At 40.5% G+C, this 24,279-nt stretch overlaps 1 protein-coding gene across 1 annotated transcript in view; it reads left to right on the forward strand.

Annotated features, from left to right (window-relative positions):
* LOC121527695 (trichohyalin-like) overlaps window positions 1-1,867 on the forward strand; it is a 153,297-nt gene extending 151,430 nt beyond the window's left edge. Inside the window, exon 21 of the mRNA XM_041814721.1 lies at window positions 1,520-1,867. Coding sequence (XP_041670655.1) covers window positions 1,520-1,867 — 348 coding nt within the window. The remainder of the gene's footprint in view (window positions 1-1,519) is intronic.
* Window positions 1,868-24,279: the final 22,412 nt, after the last annotated feature.

The following is a 24,279-nucleotide window of genomic DNA, read 5'->3' on the forward strand; positions in this document are numbered from 1 at the left end:
CTACCATCAACCATCAGCTGGGATTTATTGATCAGGTGAGTCGTCGGTGTCTGGTAGAGTAACATCAGCTGAAGGAAACGTTCCTGTCTCATCTCTGTCTGAGGGTTTTTTCTCACGGACGCTCTCATGGCCAGACGTGTCGATGTGACATCATCCTTTAACCGCCGCCCTCACAGACAAGCATGCCAAACAAAAACCAGATGTGAAAGAGAGCTCTTGTCTATTTGTCCCTCCATCCTTTCATTTCTTCTTCTACTCTTCCTCTCTGCTAAAATACATCGTCTCCATCCCTCCCTTGCTTTTATCTGCCTTATTACAATTTTGAGCCGGGCACATTTTGCATATAATTACCACGCCGCTCAACAAATGTAAATGCTAATGTTTTTAAAGCCACTTTTTAACTCTCTCTCTCTCTCCTCCCTCACCCTTACCCAAATGTCCTTGTCAAAAAAAAAAGAGAAACACCCACAATTTAGCTGCTCTGTAATTGTGTTTCAGGGAGCCCAATCATGTTTCCGACGATGTGCGATTTGTTTTGAGTCACGGGTGATTTTGTGTCAAATCGACCTCTAATGATCGCTCAAATTGGCTGTTTTCATGTCCAAATTTACACCGTCGCATGACTCCCCACTTCCAACCGTCTCAAACTGTGAACACAATACTCTCCTGAATCACGCTCACAAATTTTTCCATTTGCATTCCTGTTTTTTTTTTCAGCAGGCATGAAAGTAGCTGTGAAAGATGAATTAGGCCTGTAATGGGATGTCAGCTTCTTCATCAGTCAGATCAACGCTGACGCTTGATACTTGATTTTACTGGAAACTAGGGCTGGGAAACAGATAACAAACCAACAATCAAGTCCTGATAGATTTTAGATGAATGGTTGATTTTACTGTAAACTAGGGCCGGGCAACAGACGACAGACCAACAACCAAATCTTGATAGACCAGCAATCATATGTTGTAGATTTTAGATTCATTGTTCTCCTCTTTTTAATTCTTATTATCAAACTTCATCTTGTCATCAGTCATCATGAAAAGACTCTCATTTGCCTACTTATGCCCAACTGAAAACTTCACATCTGAATACTGAAGTTTTTGGGTATTTTTTCAGTAATTAATAACAGGTAGCCATATCCCAGAATGATAAACACTGATGAGTCTGGTAAAAATCAAACCCAGACCTGAATCAGACTCTCCACTGACGGGTACTTTTGACTTCTATCACAACTTTTCCTCAGTCTACTTTCAACATGCTCTAAGGAAAGCCTCAATGCAATATCACAGGAAGAAATAGCACTGAGATTGTCTTTATTGTCACATTTTGATCACACAATCAGCACTAAACAAATATGTTGCCAATATAATTTAATAATAATGTATAGGTATATAACGAGTTAGAAATCAAAGATAGAGTCTTAAAATGTATGGAGAGACTTTAAAAATGAATTTAATGTCAGATTTTCTTTAGAAACCCTGTTGAATAACATCCACGTCTCTCTCTCTCTCTCTCTCTCCAGTTGAACGCCCTCAGCAGAGAGAACAGGCGTCTGCGTAGGCAGCTGGAGGAGGAGAGGTCCATGCGAAGACCAGAAGACAAACCGTGCTCCTCTGTCTGCCGCCCCCTCTCCCCTACTGCCCGCCCACCTCCTCCCTCCACCTCCTTACCCTCATCTCTCCACCGTCCTCCTCCCCTGAGCTCGGACACAGCGACCGCAGACCTCCTAGCCCACGCCGAGCTGGGCCGGGCTGGGCCTGAGAGACCAGGTGAGTCCCAGACTCTGGGTGGAGTGTTCAGGAGAGCGGCGAGCAGCTCCGTGGAAAAACGCGCTCGGTCTGGGAGAACGAGCGGGGATGTGATCAAATGAAGCCCCCTGAAGACTTTGACCCGTCATGGCTTTCTGACCTGTAGCAGGTCGCCAGGGAGCGCGTGCAGTATGAGGTTAATGTCCTGCAGGTCAAAGTCAAGTCCCAGGGCGCTCTTAGCCTGAGGGGGGCTGGAGAACCTGAGAGTGATGGAATTTCATCAAATCATCAAAAATATCACTTCAGCTACATCAGGAGGACACGTCTCACCTATGTGAGGATCAGTTCTATGAATTTTTGATGGATTTATAGGATGAAGCAGGAAAAACAGGATTTTAACTAAAACTTTATAACTGCAGTGGGCCCCTTATTAAACCAGTCTCCAGTCTGGACCCTGTCTAGAAAAGACTCCTGATATATTATGATGGAAACATTAAAAATTAAACACACAACCTCTTAATATGTTTGTTTTTTACTTTCCAATAATCATCTTAGTCATTCAGAATAGTCAGTGTGTCTGTTGGTGTGATTTTAAGACCATGTACATACAGATTTAAATATTCAATGTTGAATAACATCTAAAAAAAACAAATCTGAAAATGTCACAAATATAATGTTAGTAGGGATGTGCATTTTGAGGAAAATTACCTATAAAGATCCTGACAATTATTCACAGAGAATTTACAGAGATTATCAGAAATGGACCGGGATGTATATCTAAATTTAGAGGTACCAGGCAGCTGAGTCAGACATCTGTCAGGGCCTCAGGTGTAAAATTATCACCTATCCATGCAGACCCGTGATCCTAAACGGGTCATTCTGAGGAGTTCAGAGACTCTGAGAGTGGTACTGTGATGATGCCGGCTTTGCAATAAGACGACAGTGGAAGAGTTTAGGAATAACAGCATCTCAGGACAATGGCTCATTTTTCATTTATTTGTTTTTAGATACTTATCAATTAATCCAGGAATGGTTTGTTTTTTTATTCTGAAACTAAATCAAATAAACAAGACACACGTCCAGTCATTCATTCAGGACATATTTGTTTCATAATTGAATGAAAAATAAATGAAAAATGGTTCATTTTTCATTTATTTGTTTCTAAAATCATATCAAATAAGGAAAAAACACTCTTTTTTCATTTTTGTGTCTGAAACCGAAGGAATTATTTGTTTTTTTTATTTTTGATGTTCATGTTGGATCAAAGAATGTTACATGAAACAAACACCATGCACAGTCTGTGTTATCTTATTACTCATTAGTCTAACTTGGTGCAGGTGTAGTGTTAAGAAAAGCATCCCAAGAATCCTGTGCCCATCTCTGAGGAGCTCCTGCTTCCTGTAATGATTTACGTAGCTCAAACGTTGTTATAATTAATATGTCCAATTTTTCTGTTTAGTTAGAGGCCACCTGATCAGGAGTTATTCTAGTCATTCTAGTTGGGAGTAATGTAGGCTGCGCATAGCTTACGCACAATCAGATGTAAGGGAACGTTTTAATGTAGCGATAAATGGTTTAAAACAGTAGGAAAATGCTCTTATTAAGTTCTAAAAACATATTCTTTCACCCACATGACGTAGAAACAGCCACAGTAACTAGATCATCATGCTTACCCAGAGATAAAAGTGCAGGCATTTATGCTACATAGACCATTACAGGAGGAGTGAGCTCCTCACTGATGGGCACATGATTCTTGGGATGCTTTTCTGAGCACAACACCAGCATAAAATTACACTAATGAATAACCCAACATAAATATTAAAAATCTAAAAACAACTGAATGTTTTATTTTTATTTGATTTCATTTCAGAAATGAAAATGAGTTTTTTTTAATTATTTGATTTAGTTTAAAAAACAGGTAAATGAAAAATGAGCTTCTTTTCATTTATTTAATTATTAATCAAATATCAGCTGAACAAATATTAAAGAGATTCAAATCATTCAGCCATATCCTATCAGATCTTACAGTCTAGAATCAGACTGTATTGGATCCTATTGTATTGATCTGTATTTAACCGTCTCCTCTAAAGTGAATTTGACAGAGTCAGACCCTATCAGTCACCATTCTGGCAGTCTTCTCTGACGACAGAGCTAACAGAGAGATCTACAGGATATCTATCAGTACCTCTAAGCAGCAGAAGAGAGAAGTTTTTTAAAAGTCATTCTGATGCACCAATAACCACACAGCGGCGCCTTATTGACCCTCAGCCTTTTAACATGTACATGGCGGTGACTTCTGGCTCCTAGCGTGGTTAAACACGAGCACATGAGCAAAGAGGAGAAAGAAAAATGCAAATATTTGAACAGAAGGAGCATTATTATACTGTGATAATGAGAATTCTTGGGAAAGCAGCTCTCAGACCACAATTGGCTTCCTCGTCTCACCATCCTCAGACCCCCCCCCCCACCCCTCTCTCCCCTCCGTTGCTTCTGTACATACGTCGCCGTTGTATAGCCGGTCAGGATGTGGTACATTTTAATGATTCAGAGTCGAGCTGCTCGTCCTTGTTAGCTCAGTTTTCCTCATTTGCCGTGTCACACTCAAAAATACCCTTCTTCTGTTATCTGCATGCTCCCACTCACACATCCACAGGCATTTACACACAAATGGCGCAGTCATTAAAAATGAAACCACAGGCTTTTTGAAAACTCCCAGGACTGAGGGAAAAGTCAGCGGCGCAGCGGTGAAAAGAGTCCCCCTGGAAACAATGAGGAGAATGATCATTTGTTGTTCTTGAAAACCCGGTGAGGTTTCACAGAGGTTAAGCTTCCCTTTGATGTGTTTTTAACTGGTTTCAGCTCCGCCGAGGGATTAGTCAGCCTCTCTCTCTCTCTCTACACAGGCCTCTTAATTTCCACACCGTGAGCTCCTCTCACAAAGGAGGAAAGCTCCGAACAGGCTCCTTCCTAACCTAATTTCATCAAATGAGAGTGGGTGGTACTCCACCGCTGTATGTGTGGTCCCTTGAAAATCTGTGGTATACCAGCAAAATATTGCAAGTCAGTATTTTTCTTCTTTATCCCAAATGAGCGAGAGGCTGTTTGTGAGGAGTGTGGGGCCTCAACCACGAGAGACACGCTGGAGAGAGACGGAGGAGCTGTTGATCATGGCTGCGCTCATTACTCTGTTTACCAGGCAGTATTTGATCCTACAAATGATCGCAGAGGGTCTGCTTTTCTTTGTTAGAGGAGAAACTCCAGCCTGGTCTCCCCTGTAGGTCTCAGCTCCTGTTTACATTCAGCTTTAATGATCTGGTTTAGTGATCCAGATTCCATCTGACATCACTTTAGTTTGTTCATCCATAATCTGGATTACCAGTGTGTTTGATATTAGAACTCTCTGTCCCTTCTCTGATTCTAACAACAGTCCATCCATCATCTTTGTGTCTCCCTGACCATGGTTTGGTATATCTACATGCTGATCAGAATGAATGGAAGCTAATAAGGCACTAGCTAAAAGGATAGAGGGGCCTCTTTAACAGCTTTTCTCCCTCATGTAGTCATAAACATCCTTTTTAAGGACACACTGCTATACTATTTAGACGGTAAAACCTAGAGGGAGCTGGTTAGACTGGGGATCTAGACTGACCTGCATGCATGTTTTAAATCATCTTTAAATCTTTTGCATACATACTACATACATACTTTACTATATACTTACATACATACATACTACATACATACTTTACTATATACTTACATACATACATACTACATACATACTTTACTATATACTTACATACATACATACTACATACTTACTTTACTATATACTTACACACATACCTGCTACATACATATATTACTACATACATACTTTACTACATATTTACATACATACATACTACATACATACTTTACTATATACTTACATACATACATCCTACATGCATACATACTACACACATACTTTACTACATACTTACATACATACATACAAACATAATACATACATACTTTACTACATACATACATACATACTTACTACATACATACTTTACTATATACTTACATACATACATACTACATACTTACTTTACTATATACTTACACACATACCTGCTACATACATATATTACTACATACATACTTTACTACATATTTACATACATACATACTACATGCATACTTTACTATATACTTACATACATACTTACTACATACATACTTTACTACATACTAACATACATACATACTACATACATACTTTACTACATATTTACATACATACATACTACATACATACATACATACATACTACATACATACTTTACTATATACTTACATACATACATCCTACATGCATACATACTACATACATACTTTACTACATACTTACATACATACATACAAACATAATACATACATACTTTACTACATACATACATACATACTTACTACATACATACTTTACTATATACTTACATACATACATACTTACATACATATATTACTACATACATACTTTACTACAAACCTACATACATACATACATACATATATTACTACATACATACTTTACTACAAACCTACATAGATACATACATACTTACATAGATATATTACTACATACATACTTTACTACATACTTACATACATACATACTTACACACATACTCTACTACATGCTTACATACAACCATACTTACACACATACTTTACTACTTACTTACATACATACATACATACATACATACATATATTACTACATACATACTTTACTACATACTTACATACATACTTTACTACATACTTACATACATAAATACTACTAACATACATATATATTACTACATACATACTTTAATACATACTTTACTACATACTTACATACATACATACTACATACATATATTACTACATACATACTTTACTACATACTTACATGCATACTTACATACACATATTACTACATACATATATTACTACATACTTACATACATACATACTACATACATATATTGCTACATACATACTTTACTACATACTTACATACATACATAATACATGCATATATTGCTACATACAGACTTTACTACATACTTACATACCAACATACTTCTAACATACATATATATTACTACATACATACTTTAATACATACTTTCATACATACTTTACTACATACTTACATACATACATACTACATACATATATTACTACATACATACTTTACTACATACTTACATACATACTCTACTACATACTTACATACATACTTACATACATATATTACTACATACATACTTTACTACATACTTACATACATACATACTACATACATATATTGCTACACACATACTTTACTACATACTTACATACATACATACTTACATACATATATTACTACATACAAACTTTACTACATACTTACATACATACATACTTACGTACATATATTGCTCCATACATTACAGACCTTACTACATACTTACATACATACATACTTACATACATATATTACTACATACATACTTTACTACATACTTACATACATATATACTACATACATATATTGCTACATACATTACAGACTTTACTACATACTTACATGCATACATACTACATACATATATTGCTACATACATACTTTATTTCATACTTACATACATACATACTACATACATATATTGCTACATACAGACTTCACTACATACTTACATACACATATTACATACATATATTGCTACATACATACTTTACTACATACTTACATACATACATACTTCATACATATATTGCTACATACATACTTTACTACATACTTACATACATAGATAATACATACATATATTGCTACATACATACTTTACTACATACTTACATACATACATACTTACGTACATATATATTGCTACATACATACTTTACTACATACTTACATGCATACATACTACATACATATATTGCTACATACATACTTTTCTACATACTTACATACATACATACTACATACATATATTGCTACATACATACTTTACTACATACTTACATGCATACATACTACATACATATATTGCTACATACATACTTTACTACATACTTACATACATATATACTATATACATATATTACTACATACATTACATACTTTACTACATACTTACATACATACTACATACATATATTACTACGTCCATTACAGACTTTACTACATACTTGCTACTACGACGTTGACCATGTACAGACTAAGTTGATCACCGTCTGAAGATATAGACAGGTAGACACACACACACCTGGCTACCTAGAGAGGACAGACTGTCAGCTCTGTACTCCAAACCAGGTAGAAACAGAAACACACTTCCTGCTGCACTGTAGTAAACATGAACACATTAGAAAAGAATAGTGTAATGAAATCAAACAAAGAGTTCCTGACTTTGATTCACTACAGGATGAATATAACATGACGTACATGTTAGGAGAACACAGAATCGTCTGCATAGATGCTGCTAAAAACATTCAGTCCTGCCATAGCCTGAGGGGCAACCAATCAGTCTTTTCCCAACAAACACACTGAATTTTATTTTTCTTTTTTCTTTTTCTTTTTTTATTCTTAATTTTTATTTCTCTCATTGTTTAGTCTTATTGTTTTATCTAATTAATCAGATTTATTTCGTTATACACTGATTATTTGTGGAATGATTTAATATGCTAATTTATATTATGTGTAAATGTAAGTTTTTGTGGCATATTCATATCTGAGCTCGCTGTGAAACACTCTGTGACCCTGTTATTTGATTTTTGCTCTAAATCAGAATCTGGAGTATGGAGGCCCATTTCTGCAACTTAAGCATAAAAATATGAGAGTTTGAATATTATTTAAAGGAAAAGTATGGCACAATTTAGAAATAAAAAAGCAGCAGATATAATGATAATAGAGAGACAAAAAGTAATCATAAAACAAAAAATAGGAATTCTAAAATTAAATATCAAAACTGTTCAAAAAAGTCATTTTTTTGACATAGAAAGTTTAAATTCAGTAAATATTATAAGATGTATGGACATAATTATAGAATAAAAAGTCATTCTGAGATAAAATCAAAATTATAAGATGATTAATCATAATTATGGTATTAAAAGGAAAAATTTTGAGATAGAAAGCTATAATTTTATAATAAAAAGTCCCAATGATGACACAAAAAGTAAAAAAAATGAAATTGTAAGATAAAAAGCTAAAATTACGAGATATAATTCTAAAATTTCAAACAGTCATTGTTATGATATAAAGTCAGAATTATGAATCGAAATTTGATAATAATGAGAAGTCATAAGTTTATAAAACTCACTATTCTAAAAAAATGGAATTGTGTGATAAAAAAACAAATATTCAATAGAAAGTCATTATTATGAGACAAAAATTCATAATGATGTGATGATTTCTTTTAGGTAAAAAGTCATTACTATGAGATAAAAAGTCATAATTCATGAAATACAAAGTCAGTCTGAGGATAAAAATGGCATTATAATTATGACACAAAAAATCATGACTGTAAATAAAATATTGAATAAAAAGGCAAATAATTCGATTCAAAAACAATGAAAAATTGATTCAGTCATGTGAGATTAAGTCATAAATATTATGTAAAATGTTAAATAATGAGGTAGTCATAAAAAATAAAGTTTTTAGATGTCATTTTTGATAAGCTTTTATCGGCTCCTGTAACTGAGACGGTATCAGTTTGTCTAATCCACTTCTGTTTTTTTCATGCTTTTCTTTGGTGTCTGAATGAAGGCTCTCTGTTCCACCATAAATATTGTGGGTTTTAATGCCCCAACATGGAGTATGGTGGCTTAAAGGGGACATTTGACAGATCTGATGTCCACACTCCTGTCTCTGTCTGGGTAAAACGATCATTAGACCTATTCCTCACACAGTCTGCACGATCCCTGGAGGAGCAAAAGAAGAAGAAAGAGGAAATTTGGGGGAATGGTACAGTTAGAGGAGGAGGGAGAGCTGGAGGGAGGGAAAGATGAGCAGACAATTTAAGACAGAGGAAAAGAGTGGTGGACTAAACTTTCTCAACATTTAAACAGAAGTGGTTTTCTCATTTTCATCTGTTATTTATCAAAATATCAAGAATAACATTTACACCCTATCATGGAGAATGAAATAAAATAAAATGTGTTCATACGTGTCACTTCAGGGTCCTAGAATTACACAGTGCTCCAGTATTTTTGTTCAGTCATGTTTTATCCCATATCTGAAACAAACTTCAGTATTCTTTGCTCATTGCATTTGTTAAAATTTTTGAAAATTTGGGTCATGATGCTCATTCGGGACAGGGAGGGTCCTGAGGTTAGAACAATTAAGAACCACTGATTTAGAGAATAACATCCTGCTGCAATAAATAAGTACAAAAATGAATCAATGAATGCGATTAAACTAGTATTTAGCATTTCAGGTCAAAGAAATACTTCACCTTCTTTGATCTGAAAATTGCAGTAGGAAATATTGCAATTATGTAAATTGCGATTACAACCCAAATTCCAAAATAGTTGGGACGCTGTGTAATAAAACATACTAGCACTTTTTAAATTTCATGGCAGCAACACACCTAAAAAAGTGGGGACAGAGCAACAAAAGGCTGGAAAAGTAAAGGGTGCTGATGAAAAAAAGCTGGAGGGGCATTTTAACACTAATTAGGTTAACTGTCAACAGGTCAGTAACATGACTGGGTATTAAAGAAGCATTTTTTGAGAGGCAGAGTCTCTTAGAAGTAAAGATGGGCAGAGGTTCACCAGTCTGTGTAAAACTGGGTCTGAAAATGGTGGAGCAATTTCCAAAAAATGTTCCTAAAGGTAAAATACTGAAGACTTTGAATATCCCACCATCTACAGTCCACCATCAAAAGATTCAGAGAATCTGGAGAAATTTCTGTGAGCAAGGGACAAGGCTGAAGGGGCCCCCAGGGGCCACTGCATTAAAAACAGGCATTATCCTGTGCTGGAAATCACTGCAGGGGCTCAGGAACACTGCCAGAAATCATTGTCTGTCAACACAGTTGGCCGTGCCATCCACAAATAACAATTAAAGCTGTATCATGGAAAGAAGAAGCCATATGTGAACAGGATCCAGGATGCAGAAACACTGCCGTCTTCTCTGGACCAAAGCTGAGGAAACATGGAAAACTGTTCTGTGGTCACAGGAATGAAAACTCATTTAAAATGGACTGAGGCAACAAGGAAAACTGTTCTGTGGTCAGATGAATCAACATGGACTAAAGAGGAGAGGACCCATCCGGCTTATCCTTACTCTGCTCTAAAGCCTGCATCTCTGATGGTATGGGGTTGCATTAGTGCCTATGGTGAGGGCAGCTTACACATCCGGTAAGGAACCATCAATGCTGAAAAGTAGATTGAGGTATTATGCTCAGCCTTAGTTGGCATCAAGCTCAGATGAACATCCTGGTCTATTTTCTTTACATAACTGCTGTCCAACTGTACACCCCTAGTAGAGAGTAATGGGACTTTTAGGGAGAAAGGTGTAAAGGAAGGAGGAAGTGAGAGATGGAGGAATGGATGAGAGTTGAAGGGAAGAGGAAAGAGGAGGAATGAAAGAGTAGAGGGAGAGAAAGGAAGAAACTGAGGCAGGTTTGGGGTCTATATGGAGGAAGAGAGCAGAAGAAGAGCATATTGTCCTTATCGGTCCGCTCCAGAAAGCCTGCTCCCTAATGGGGCCAGTGTGAAGGGGAAATGAGGACTAGGCCTGATGCTAGCTGATTAGCCATCGACTCAAACACACATCAAAGGTGGGAGGGGGGGAGACAAGGTTTGTGGGCTGAAGGTGAGTCACCATCACCTCATTCACGGATGAAAATCACTCTCTTCCCCACAGACACCTGCACAGACTCACAGTCATTTTCTTCAACCTTGAAAAGGAAAAGCTGCTCTGAATAAGGAGATCCTCTGAATGGGGGATGGAGAGGGGAGGAGGAGGGGTAAATAGACAGAAAAGGAGGCAGGAGGCGTGGACATGGAGGATGGAGGGGAGGAGGGAGACTTCAAACAGAGCTATCATCTCCATATTAGTGAAATAATGAAATTTGGCTTTAGCTAATGACGTCTCAGGACAGCTCTGTTAGTTTTCACTGAAATTACACCCAGACCAATGGCTCCACCTGCTCCCTCAGCACAAAGACATCCACGCCAGCACACAGCCATCCCCAAACTTTTCCTACCAGCTTCTCCTCGACTGATGAGGACATGGTCAAAGATCCCCACCCCTCAGCATGCACATCAACATATGTCCATATGCTCTATCTCTCTGCTAACAAATACCAGTGTTTTTAGGATTTATGTCAAACAATGTCTGCAAAAAGTTCAGCTAACTGAAACTAGACCTACTTCTAGTGGTCAGAGGCCTCCACAATCTGTACATTTACAGGACAGTGAGAGAACGGTGATGGGTCAGGAAGAAGGGCTGGGCTGGGGTTTGATCTTGACTTTTGACCTCTAAAATCAAATCAGTTCAACACTGAGTCATATCAGATGTGTGTGGAAAGTTTGAAGAAAATGTCTTAAAGGGTTTCTGAGATACAAGCAAGGGATGAAGATGACGCCTGATGACCTTGACCTTTGAAATATGACATCCAAAATATGATCTCCTTATCCTTGAGTCAGACCCCCCCCACATACAACGCATTAACAGAATTCATATCTGATTTAGTCTTTCAGATACCAAGTAGTAATCCTGAATCCTTCATGTAGACACACCTCAGTGTGTACTAAAACCAACCCTCTTATACAACACAGGATTCAACTGGGTTTTTACTTTGAAAAACACAAACCAGAGGTGTACTCTGTGTTTTATTTCCCTTTGATATATTCTACTGATGTAAAACAGTATGCTCAGTACTCAAGCTGTAGTTTAGGGAACAACTTTATTGGACAAACATGTTTCAGTTGAGGTTGAGCAGGCCAGGATACCACGCTGGAAGCTGTATACTCTGGCGTCAGCAGGTTCAGCATGAGATTATTAAAAGGAAACCCTGATTGCCCCAAGATTAGCTGCAGCTGTGATGCCTAGCTGTCTGCAGCCAAGACTGCCCAGTGCTCCTGCCCTCACCAGCCCGCATGCAGCAAGAGAGACAGACACAAAAGCGGTTCTCAATGACCAGTTGGAAACCACTGCTCTAAAAACACAGAAACACATTGACTCAAACGTGCCAGAGATATGTGGATGTATACAGAGGGTGAGTGGGCCATGGTAGCAGACTGGAAGCTGTAGTATACTCTGGTATCTGAAGGTTCAAAAGGTGATTAGGAGGAGAGCTTGACTGCCCAAAGATGAGCTGTAGCTGCGTTTCCAAAGAGCTGCAGCTGAGACTGCCCAGTGCTCCTGCCCTCCCCAAGTAGCCTGAAGTAAGACAGAAATTGAAACACAAAGCCATCTCTCTTTCATAAGTAAATAGTGTGACCATAGAAAAATACTTACTGGTCACATATTTTACCCCTTTAAAACAAGTTTATCCCCAAAACATGCCTGTGATGTTCGTTGCTGATAAAACACTCAAGTATTGGATTTTTGCACATCTGAAAACCCCTCTGTTTCAGCCTTGCTCAGAATGAACTGTTTCTGTGCCTGTGGCTTTAAATGTTAAAGAGCTGTCTGGCCCTGCCCCTCTCAGGAAATGGGTGTTGCTTGATGGATGTGGCTCTCTTGATCCTCTTCTCAGCTGGCGGCTGAAAGGAGGATCAGGAGAGGAGGGCAGACCTGGGCCAACCAAACCTGGGGGCGGTGCTAACTCCCCACATGACATCATGAGGGGAAAATCTGAGGGCAGCTTGATTCAGCACACATTTTCTGAAAGGTGGAGAGAGAGAGGGGGTGGGGAATGGATTTTTCTGATGTTTGGGGGGGATTGTGGACAGGCCAGGGACATATTTTTGCTAGAAAATCCTGAAAAAGTGTATTTTGCATGATGTGTGACCTTTAAGCAAAAAACAATGTCCATGACAGGTGTGTCCCGATGCAGGACCAGTTGAGAATCAATTCTCTAAAGAATATAGAAACACATCAACTTTAAAGTGCAGAAAGGATGTGGATACAGTGGTTGAGAGAGCTGGGTCACCACACTGGAAGCTGTAGTATACTCTGGTATCTGAAGGTTCAACACAACGTGATTTAAAGGAGATCTTGATTGCTTAGAGATTAGGAGCAGCCTGCAGTGAGAGAGAGACACACACAAAGTCTTCGCTCTAACACAAAACAATATCAACACAGAAAATCACATGAGCAAAGAACAATCATGGCCACTTCTGTTCCACTTCACAGCATCTACTTCATCACTCTCTTTTACTTCTCCATTTGTTTTGTTTATGTTTGTGCCGTTATCATAAAACATCAATTTTTGGTCCCCAAACCCTCCGTCTGCCATATTTGGAGATAATTGTGCTAAAACGTGTAGTCTGACCTCACCATAACCCGTACCTATGAGTTAAAACACGTTTAGATCGCTCAGAGGCACAGCCACCGGTCGGCGTCCCCTGTTTGCGATTCTGCTCTCTCTCAGACCTATATCCCTTTTTCTATTCTGCACGCTGAATTCATTACTGTCACACACCCTCCTGCACCTATAATCATATTCATCATACTCTACCTCACTGCCTACATTTCTATCCAGCAGAGCTTCAATATGGCTGCTGATGACCTTCATTAGTCTCCCTTTTATTTCCTCCTCTCGCACTTTCTACCTGATGTATTTTTCATCTCTCTGCTCCCTCTCTTCCTGTTTTCTCCCGTTCTCGTATTTTCCTCTTTATCGACACGTTCAGACTCTTTATTTCATGTTCTTTCCTCCTGTTTCTCTCTTTTTCCCTCCATCTGTCACTCTTTCTCATTACTCCCTCTCTGTTTCATTAGCATACAGAGTAAGAAGATGGCGCTGGGGGTAATCTGCACGAGTCGGCGCTGACAAAATGGAGGGCGTCATCAGAGGTCACAAGCATTGTCATGAGGCGCCCAAAACCTTCAGCTGATGTCTGCCTGTCAGTGAATGAGCTGCACATATATTCGAGGGGGGGGCGGCAGGTATCCATAATCAGGTGTGACATATCAAGGCGTAAATACTCCAATCTCATTTGACAGCCACGCTCACACGTACACGCCTGATATGTTGGCGCCATGGACCACCTGGATGGAAACCCACACTGACAGGTATCTGAGAATTTTCACAGATGCACTAACGGGGTTGTTAATGAATACAGCCTGCCTGCTTTGTTTGGCTGTCTCTTATTTCTGGTTGCTGAATTTATCTGATGATAGAGGATGGAGATGTGGAGCACTGTTTCCTTTGAATCCTGACAGGAAGTTTTTATTCCATCTGATAATGAGATCAATAAAGTGGTCAGAGAATCTCTCCGTTTAGTTTACGTTTGTTAGAGATCTGTTGAAGGAGGACACTTGGTGATCCTTAGCCTGCTGCACATGTTCACTCCTTTAAATGCACATATTTAAAAACCACGCTGCAAACATCATGACTGAAGGCGTTCTGAACACTAGTGGCATTCTGTGCATTCTATTCCTGAGCCTTTAGTGCTATCTTCCTGCAATTAACCCATCCTGTGATAGCCTCATCATGCTCTGATTATTATTTCAGGTGATATTCATAGTGATGCTGGAGCTACAAAAACACTCACAGACATACTGACACCATCAAGAATGACTGTAACTATTGTGACAGAATGCTATCACATTTACTCACATAACCATCACATGGTTAAAAATGCAATAAAACCAGAACAACACAATCTAACAGAGCTCTGCACATCTCTGCCAAACTGCTGCACAAACACATACACATACATCAACATGAGAAATAACGGCATTAACCATGGGATCAACAAATATGTGATAGACACATAAATGAAGCTGCTAAAGAAACTTAAATATATTACACTTATATAAGCTGTTTGTTAATTAAAGACAAATCCCATCCTCTTTTTCTCTTTATAAAGAGTCTGATTCGATCAATGTGGAGCTTTCCCTGGAAATCTGTCTGCTCAGTTAAAAACCGACTCGGTTTTAAAGCACCATTGATTCATAGAGTACCGCTGACTACCATCATAAATCAAAACAGTATAGTGGTATAATATGCATCTCCTCAAAGAATGGCCACCTTACTGTGGTGGAGGGGTTTGCATGTCCCTGTGAACCTGGCTCCTGGTAGGGTCTTCCAAGGCAACATGGTCCTGGGGGTGCTCCAGACTTGGAGCAATTCAACAAACTATGGTTTGGCAAACTGGGATTAGGAAACTACAGCATCCCCCTGGAGCCAGGTGCAGAGTGCCTGGTGGCCCAGTCAGGTTCACCTCCAATTTCCACATTCAGCGACTGAACCGCAATCCGCCAGCGAATCCTCCTGCGCAGTCCAGCAGCAGCACGTCCCTGGAGCACCACTCTGCTCTGCTTTGTTTGAGATATGCTGCAAGTCTATTTTAAATGCTGGCTGCTGGCAAACCATGGCAATACCCGTTGATCAAAAAGCTCCAAACAGGAAGTCATAGGCGTAGAATATCCTGTTCTTTCAAAATACAACAGAATGCACAGACTCACGGTCACAAATCATCACTATCATCATCACAATCATCACTGCAGCAAGAGCAAAAGATCCCTGAGAGGTCAGTGGGTCACAAAGCTCAACGGCCCCATTGATGAGGAGAAGTTATATTTTGAGGACATTTAGCCAAAGAATTTAATCCTTTAAGCAAACATCAACCTTTTAACTTCCTAATGCACTCAACTAATGGCGGAAGCAATAATATGATGGACTTAAACTGGAAAGGATGATAAATTAACCCCAAAAGGTAATATCATCCGCTGTTGACATACTATTCCTGTGTGAACTTGCAGTTGTCCCGTGATCTCTGCCTGCTGATCAGGGCTAAGCAGCGCTCTAGACAGGCTACCAGTGGGTGAGGTTGCTCGCCTTAGGTCGGAGCAAATCTGTCGCGCTTTGGTAAGCGGCGCAGTTGTTCTAGGTGGAAATTGTGGGTCGGACTAAAGATCAACATGGAGCCGCCATCCTGTAGGCCCACCCACTGCAGGGTTGAACATAGGGGTCAGGTGCAGTAAAAGATGGGTGGCAGGTGAAGGTGGGGACCTGATCTGACCTCACCAGTACAGGCTGGTGTTGAAGAGATGGAATGTCACTTCTCTGGTGTAGGGGGTGAAGCATTACCGACTAGATGTACTTCAGTTCTGGATTCTAACTCCTTGAGAGAGGCTGGACACTCAAATCCTTACTGTCAGGGTGAGAGCTGCAGAGCATGTGTGGGGATACTCCAGCTTTAAGCCTCTGTGTTGGATTTTCACTGGTGGGTGAGACGGTCGTTTCTCCTCTCTGCAGAGAGGACGACCCTCACTGTTGTTTGTGCATATGCACTGAACAGCAGATCAGAGTCCATGACCTTCTTAGACTCTCTAGCTGGGATCCTGGCCAGGGTTCTGCCTGGAGACTCCATTGTTCTGCTGGGGGACTTCAATACCCATGTGGGCGATGACGGACACTCCTGGAGTGGGGTGACTGGGGGGTGCAACCTTTCCAAACTCAATCCAAACCTTATCTTTTATTGGACTTCTGTGTTAGTCATGGATAGACCTAAACAAAGACCATGTTCAAGGATTGGAGTGCTCATAAGTGTACTTGTTGCCAGAGCAACTAAGGCCAAAGATCTGCGATCCATGTCGTTGTCTCATCATCAGATCTACAGCCGTATGTCTGCATGGACAGGGGTTGAGGAGAGGAGCAGAGCTGTCAGCTCATCACCATCTGAAGGTGAGGTGGATCAGATGACTGGGAAGCTGCTTTACAGACCTGGTAAATCCAAATGAGTAGCGAGGGATGAACTGGAAACCCTTGGCGGAGGCTCCTGTCTGTGTGGTCTTAACTCCAAGAAGGCCACTGATGCCTGTCATGGCAGCAACCTTATAACTAACACCATCAGGCCATCAGACTGAAGAGGAAAGCTTTTGGACTTGTTTAGCCCAGGGGTCTCTGGAAGCAGATATCAGGCAGCTCAGAGGGCTGCTTCAGCTGCAGAAGCAAAAACACGGGTATGGGAAGAGTTCAGGGAGACCACGAGAAAAGACTTTTCGGGTTGCCCCAGAGGTTGTCCTGGCAAGTGAGACACAGTCTTTTTCAGCAGGTCTTAGATTTGTGTCAGACAAGTTGGGGCTAAACTTTTTTGCACAGTTGTTTTGAGGGAGTGTTAAGGAATAACATAGCTAATGCTGCCTTAACACAGAAGTAGATGTGTAAAGTTTAATTTTACAGTTCAGCATAGCATGCTGTAAAAATGACAGAAATATATGAAATATAGGTTCTTTCTAAGGATGGCTGGGACTATGTGGAGTTTTGAAGAAGACATACAGCAATGTTTTTTACGATCTCAGGTCCAACGTGCAGGATTCTTCTTTAAAACTGGTCACCGTTTGTCATCCTAAAGGTAGTGTTGGGTCCTGAGGCCTAACCCGTTAAGAATCACCGGTGTAGAAGGCCTACAGCTCTGTTATTGGTTATACTGTTCACTAGTATCTGTGCTGACAGGTCGGCTGCATCTCAACAAAGTGAAGCGTGTTTGGATCAGAGAAGAAAGGGAAGGTGTTATTGTATAAAAGATGGAAACGTATTAAAGAAAGACAAAGTAAAAATCAAATGAGGGAAAGGAGAAAAATAGGGAATGAGCGGGTAGGGAGCGGCGAGGACGAGCTGGGGAGTGAAGGATGAATTCCCAGGAGGCAGTGTTACGTTGGATTGGTGTGCAAGCTTGTCACTAATAGTGTCCCTGCCATGGTTATAAGAGCTGCAAATACTTTGGTGCTAATAGACAGATTATGGAAAGAAACGAAGCATGTCCTGAAATCCTCTTAGCGAGACTTCAGCGTCTTATTTATTTATTTCCTGCCATATTCTGTCTGTTTCTTCCTCTCCTCTCTCTCTACCTCGGTGGCCTTGGCATTGTCTCGTTGAATGTGTTTCATGTTTTGTCTGACGCTCGGCGGGTAGTGTTGTCTCTCTCTCTCTCTCTCTCTCTTTTTCTGTCTCACACATTTTCAAAAGGCACTTTATTTATTGTCCCGGGGGAGCACTACATTATGCATTAACCTGTTCAATTATGCATTCATTTATGCAGCCGTTGCCTTATGTAAATGCACTTTATGATTAAACAAATTGTTTCGCTGTTTGGCCGTGTGTTCCCCACATTGAGTGTTTGCCAGTGACATCATGCAACAGCAGCAGAGACTGTAATGTGAGCATTAGTGAGTGAGGTCTGTTTGGGCCCTATTGAAATATAAGAATGCTCTGTGGGCTTCTTAGACTGAGACTGAGCACGACAGAGCTTACACTGGGTAGTCTCTGGTCTCAAAGGTCAGTACAGGGGCCAAACACTTTTTAAAGGATTCTCTTTCCCTGTTTACACGGCGGCAGAGACAAGGGCGTTTTGAAAAACTTCCACTCTGGAGCCTGTTTCCGAATTGTTCCGTTTTCAGGCGCCAAAACTCCATTCTCACGTAAACGGTCAGCCAAAATGCTACAAAAGTTTTGGGTTTTCACCTGAAAACGTTGTCGTGTAAACAGGACCTCTGTTGATAACCCCGTCTGCAACAGGAAGTGACTTTTTTTTTTTTTTAAAGATTTATTTTTGGCATTTTTGCCTTTATTATTTGATAGGACAGTGGATAGAGTCGGAAACAGGGAGGAGAGCGGGGAGAGACATGCAGGAAATAAGCCACGGGCTGGATTTGAACCCGGGTCGCCTGTGTATATGGCGCGCACCTTAACCACTTGACTACCGGCACGCCAACAGGAAGTGACTTTTGTTAATCCCTGTCCTTCTTGCAGGGCAACAAGTGACATCAAGTGTATCTAAATTTAAATCCCCAGTTTTTAGCTGAATGCTTTTATTTTGAAGCAGCCATATCAAGAGGTATTTTTAGTGGCACATTAACGATAACCTGACATGCCAGATAGATTGTTCCATTGCATGGATATTTCACATTCATCTGGGAAAGTTTGCTATCAAGGCATTAGGGAAGGGTAGGACTTTCTCAGAAGGTGACTGGACGAACATTCTCACGGGCCAATCAGACCGATGAAAGATGTGACACGGTAGCATGCACGCGCAGCTCTGCAACAAACCTACAGGTAAAGCTACTGTAGTTTAGAAACTGTTGATTATGATGTGGATTAAACGCCGCTGCTGGTCGGGAGAAGAGCGAAACATCTTATCCTCCAAGAAGAGCTTACAGTGTGGCTCTTTGTTCTTGTTTTAGTGAAGAAATGTGGTCCAGTTCTATTTAAACTGCTGCTATACCAATGCTACAGCCTAGCTAACCGCTCCACCGGCTCCCATTTTACATCCAGACACCCGCTACACCCCCGCCACCCTGCACTCAAGCAAACTCATGCTGAAGCAGGCCAGCAGAAGGGCGGGATTATCTTTTCCACCGTGAAAAACTCTCAATGCCGTTTCTTGCTCTTTATTGTGTAAATGAATGTGGTCCAGTGATAAAACAGCCGCTTTACTCCACCAAGCTAAGCACGAGTAACATGGAAGTTGCTGTCGGCTAATGGTACAACTAAACCCCGCCCACAGATACTGTCTCCTTCTCCTCAAATGATGCTGATTGTTCCAAACAACATCTGGATCGCCACAAACATTGCAGTCAAGAGCTCTGAAAGATGGATTGGGCTGATGACAGTGGAGTCTGGACAGTCCATCAGCTTTGCAAGGTTAGCTTAACAAAACCAGCAGGAAAGAAATGAACCTTAAAACCACACATTTACATAGAAATTTCAACCCTGAGCACACCTGGGCAGTGTAATGACTGCCCAGGTGTACTAAAGGAGTGGGGCTAAGCAAAAGCTAAAGTTGCCTCTCCATCTCCAGTGCTGTACTACGTTAAAGAAAACTGCTCTAAACCTGGTGTTTCCTGAGCTTTTTGACTTGAAAATTAACATAGAGTAAGTTAACCTTCTACTTCTCTGTGGGAATATTTACTGTTCTTTTTAAATAAATACATTCTCGTTCTGAAATCTGCTGTTCTTTGTAATCAGTGCCAGGATGTGAACTTGTCCCAGTTTTTATTCAGTTAAAAAGCACAAAGAGTGAAATCACTCTGTCAGCCTGCCACTATTTGTTCTGTTATGAGATCAGCTAAGTGAATGAGTGCCAAATAGTGAAGCTGTTTTACCAGAGGCTTATCAGTCAGTCAAAAACATGCAGTCTTATAAAACCCTGGAACGGCGGCTAATTTAAAACAAACAGCCTTAATAGGCAGTGGTACAGTGTCAGCAGAGGCCTGGACGTCTCCTTAAGACGCAAGAGCAGCTCCAGACGTCTTAATCACAGCTAAATATAGCTGTTCTTCTATCTGACAAGAGAAATGAGCCGCCATTTAAGACAGATGAACTGAGTCTGGACGGCGGCTCGACTTATCGAAACCACAGCCGCACCTTTGATCCAGTCCAGATCTTCTATTGGTCTCCATCTGAAACAGGATATCTGCTTTATCCCTGCCACCCAGGAATGAGAAACTTTAGAGTGAGCAGATGAGTGGAATATGCATTAGACGCCTTTACAGATAGTCTGTTCTTATAGTTGGCTGTCTCCTCAGACGTTCCTCGATCACAATGACTGAGAGAACAGGCAATGGACTGGACTATAGCAACTTGTATGGTTGTTTTTCTCTTATTATACATTAGAAGGCCAGTTTTAGGTGCTTCAGATCTGCTCAGGGATCTTTTAAATCCACCTTCATATAGCTCCTCTAGACATGGACTAGTTCTCATCATCTTTGTTACCTTCATCTTGCTATGTTTGGTCTGTAGTCTTCTGGGTTTTCTGCTGAGATCTGCATAAACCCTTTTCAGACTGCATGTGTGAAACCTAAAGTCATGGCTTGAATTTTATTTTGTTTGCATGTCAAGAAGTCAGAGCTTTCAGACTATATAATTTGGCTTTTATTACAAATAAAACCTCTTTAATGTTGAAGTGAAACAGATTAAATAACTTAAGTAAACTGTGACTGCATAAATATTCACCTCCTTTAAAATGACTGACCAAATCAAACAGAGGTCCGGACAATTGGTGCTGGTAGTCTCACAGATAGGGAAATGGAGATCACACGAGTGCAGTGAATGTGTCTCAGTGATTGTAGTTTAAAGACAACTGTGTCCAGAAGGTCCAGTCACTGGTTAATCAGTATTCCTGGCTACCATTACACCATGAAGTCAAAAGAACACTCCAAGAGAGAAAGGTTGTTGAAAAGTATAAGTCAGGGGATGGATACAAAAATATTACCAAGGCTTCTGAACATCCCCCAGAATTCAGTTAAATCCATCATGAAGAAATGAAGGAATATGGCACATGTGTAAATCTGCCTTGGTCAGACCGTCCTCACAAACTGAGTGAGCGTGCAAGAAGGAGACTAGTGAGAGAGGCCGCCAAGACACCTATGACTACTCTGTAGGAGTTCAGCTGAGATAGGAGAGACTCTACAACAACTGCTGGCCGGATTTTTCTCCAGTAAAAGCTTAAAGGGAGAGTGGGAAAGAGAAAGCCATTATTGAAGAAAAGTCAGATTGCATCTGGACTAGAGTTCACCTAAAGGCATGTGGGAGACTCCATGGTCAAGAGGAAGAAAGTTCTTTGGTCTGATGAGACCAAAATGGAGCTTTTTGACCATCAGACGAGACGCCAAACACGGACATCACCACAAACACACCATCCCCACTGTGAACCACTGTGGTGGCAGCATCATGCTATGGGTATGCTTCTCAGCAGGACCTGGAAAGCATGTAAAAGTAGAGGGTAAAATGAATGCAGAATACAGGAAAATCCTGGAGGACAATCTTATTCAGTCTGACAGAGGAGTACAGCTTGCAGAGTCCAGATGTTTGAGCCTGATTGAGACCTATCCAGGACTCTGCTAAATACTGACAAGAAGGGGGTGAATATTTATGCAGTCACTTATTTAACATTACATATTTTTATTTAATTGACATCACTTTGCCTCCCACAGGGGGTTCGGTTAAAAAGATTTTATGTTAAAGGGGCTCCGCTAGCCTCTTAGCTCAGTACTGGCCCTGATGGATGGAAGGACAGAGAGTCTTGCAACTCAACTTGGCCTTGGCTATTGTCATCATGGTAGCATGAAAAAATACAGATTTAAAAATAAAATGGCATACACTTCACATCACCACAAACACACCGTCCCCACTGTGAAGCATGGTGGTGGCAACATCATGCTGTGGGTATGCTTCTCAACAACCAGCCCAGGAAGGCTTGTAAAGCTAGAGAGAAAAATGAATGAGACAAAATACAGAACAATCCCGGAGGACCATCTTATTCAGTCTGACAGAGAACTACAGCTTGGAGAAGATTTATTCTTCAGCATTTTTTTCCACTTAAACTGGGAAAAGCCCCCAAACATCCCCAGCTTCACAAACATTCCATCCTCTGCTTTTGATGTTTTCATCCTTTAAAGCTTATATCCAAACCAGCTCCACTCATACCTCCTCCTACTCTCTCAGACTGTGATCATACAGCAGCGGGTCGGCACAGAGTGATGTGAAAGCAGACCGGAGAGAGGGGGAGAGTAGAGTATAAAACCACTGCCTCTTAGTCACACTAATAAAATAACCTTACTTTCTCTATCTTCATGTAAACGCCCCTTCTCTGTCTGGATCCGCTCTCTCCTCTCCTCCATGACTCTGGTACTCTGTGCTCCCCCTCGCTTTGTCTCTCTGTCTGCCGGGGTGTGAGTGAGTGATGGAGTCCTAGCGGCCCCTGCGAGCCGTCCTGTGGTTTTTCAGAGCCACACATCAGAGGTCTAGGGCTGGCCCTCTGCGTGCTTCAGTAGTTTTTCTTGGCAGGACCCCAGGCCCTCTGACTGCCTCCTCTGAAGAACTCACCTCTGCTAGTGTAGGCCAGACAAACTACCTGGTCCCTCTGTGCACAATACTCATTAGGAAAAGATGCTGATATTTATATTCATTCGCCTTTATGAGTGTTTTATGACATTAATTTTTAGAGTGTGGCTCAGAATGACTCAGAGAAAGTTTATATGTGACCAAAGCTGGTAAAAAGTCCTGCAAGTCGTCCGAGACCATTTTTGAGTTTTTTACACATTATGAAAGTGTAGATTCCAAGCTTTCAAATGGTGTATCATACACCTTAATCTGAACATATTTTACAAAGATATGCTCATTTGAATGTTAGCTTCTAGTTCCTGTTTGTTCTGAGAAAACCAGGCTCAAAGTTTCAGGACTTCTCCTACCTTCAGGCAGGCCAGGTGATGAGCGTAAACAATAGGGCCACATTTACATAAAGTCCACCCAAACCAAGCTTCTGAATCGGACTGGTGACGCTCATCAAAATATTCCCATAGGAAATCCGCCATCATCAAACTTGCCCTGTCGAGTGATCCTGAAGTTGTCCCAAGTCTGTTGATAGTTCTTGCCGCTTCTTC

The sequence above is a fragment of the Cheilinus undulatus genome, linkage group 19 (assembly GCF_018320785.1).
Source record: "Cheilinus undulatus linkage group 19, ASM1832078v1, whole genome shotgun sequence".
Classification (NCBI taxonomy): Eukaryota; Metazoa; Chordata; class Actinopteri; order Labriformes; family Labridae; genus Cheilinus; species Cheilinus undulatus.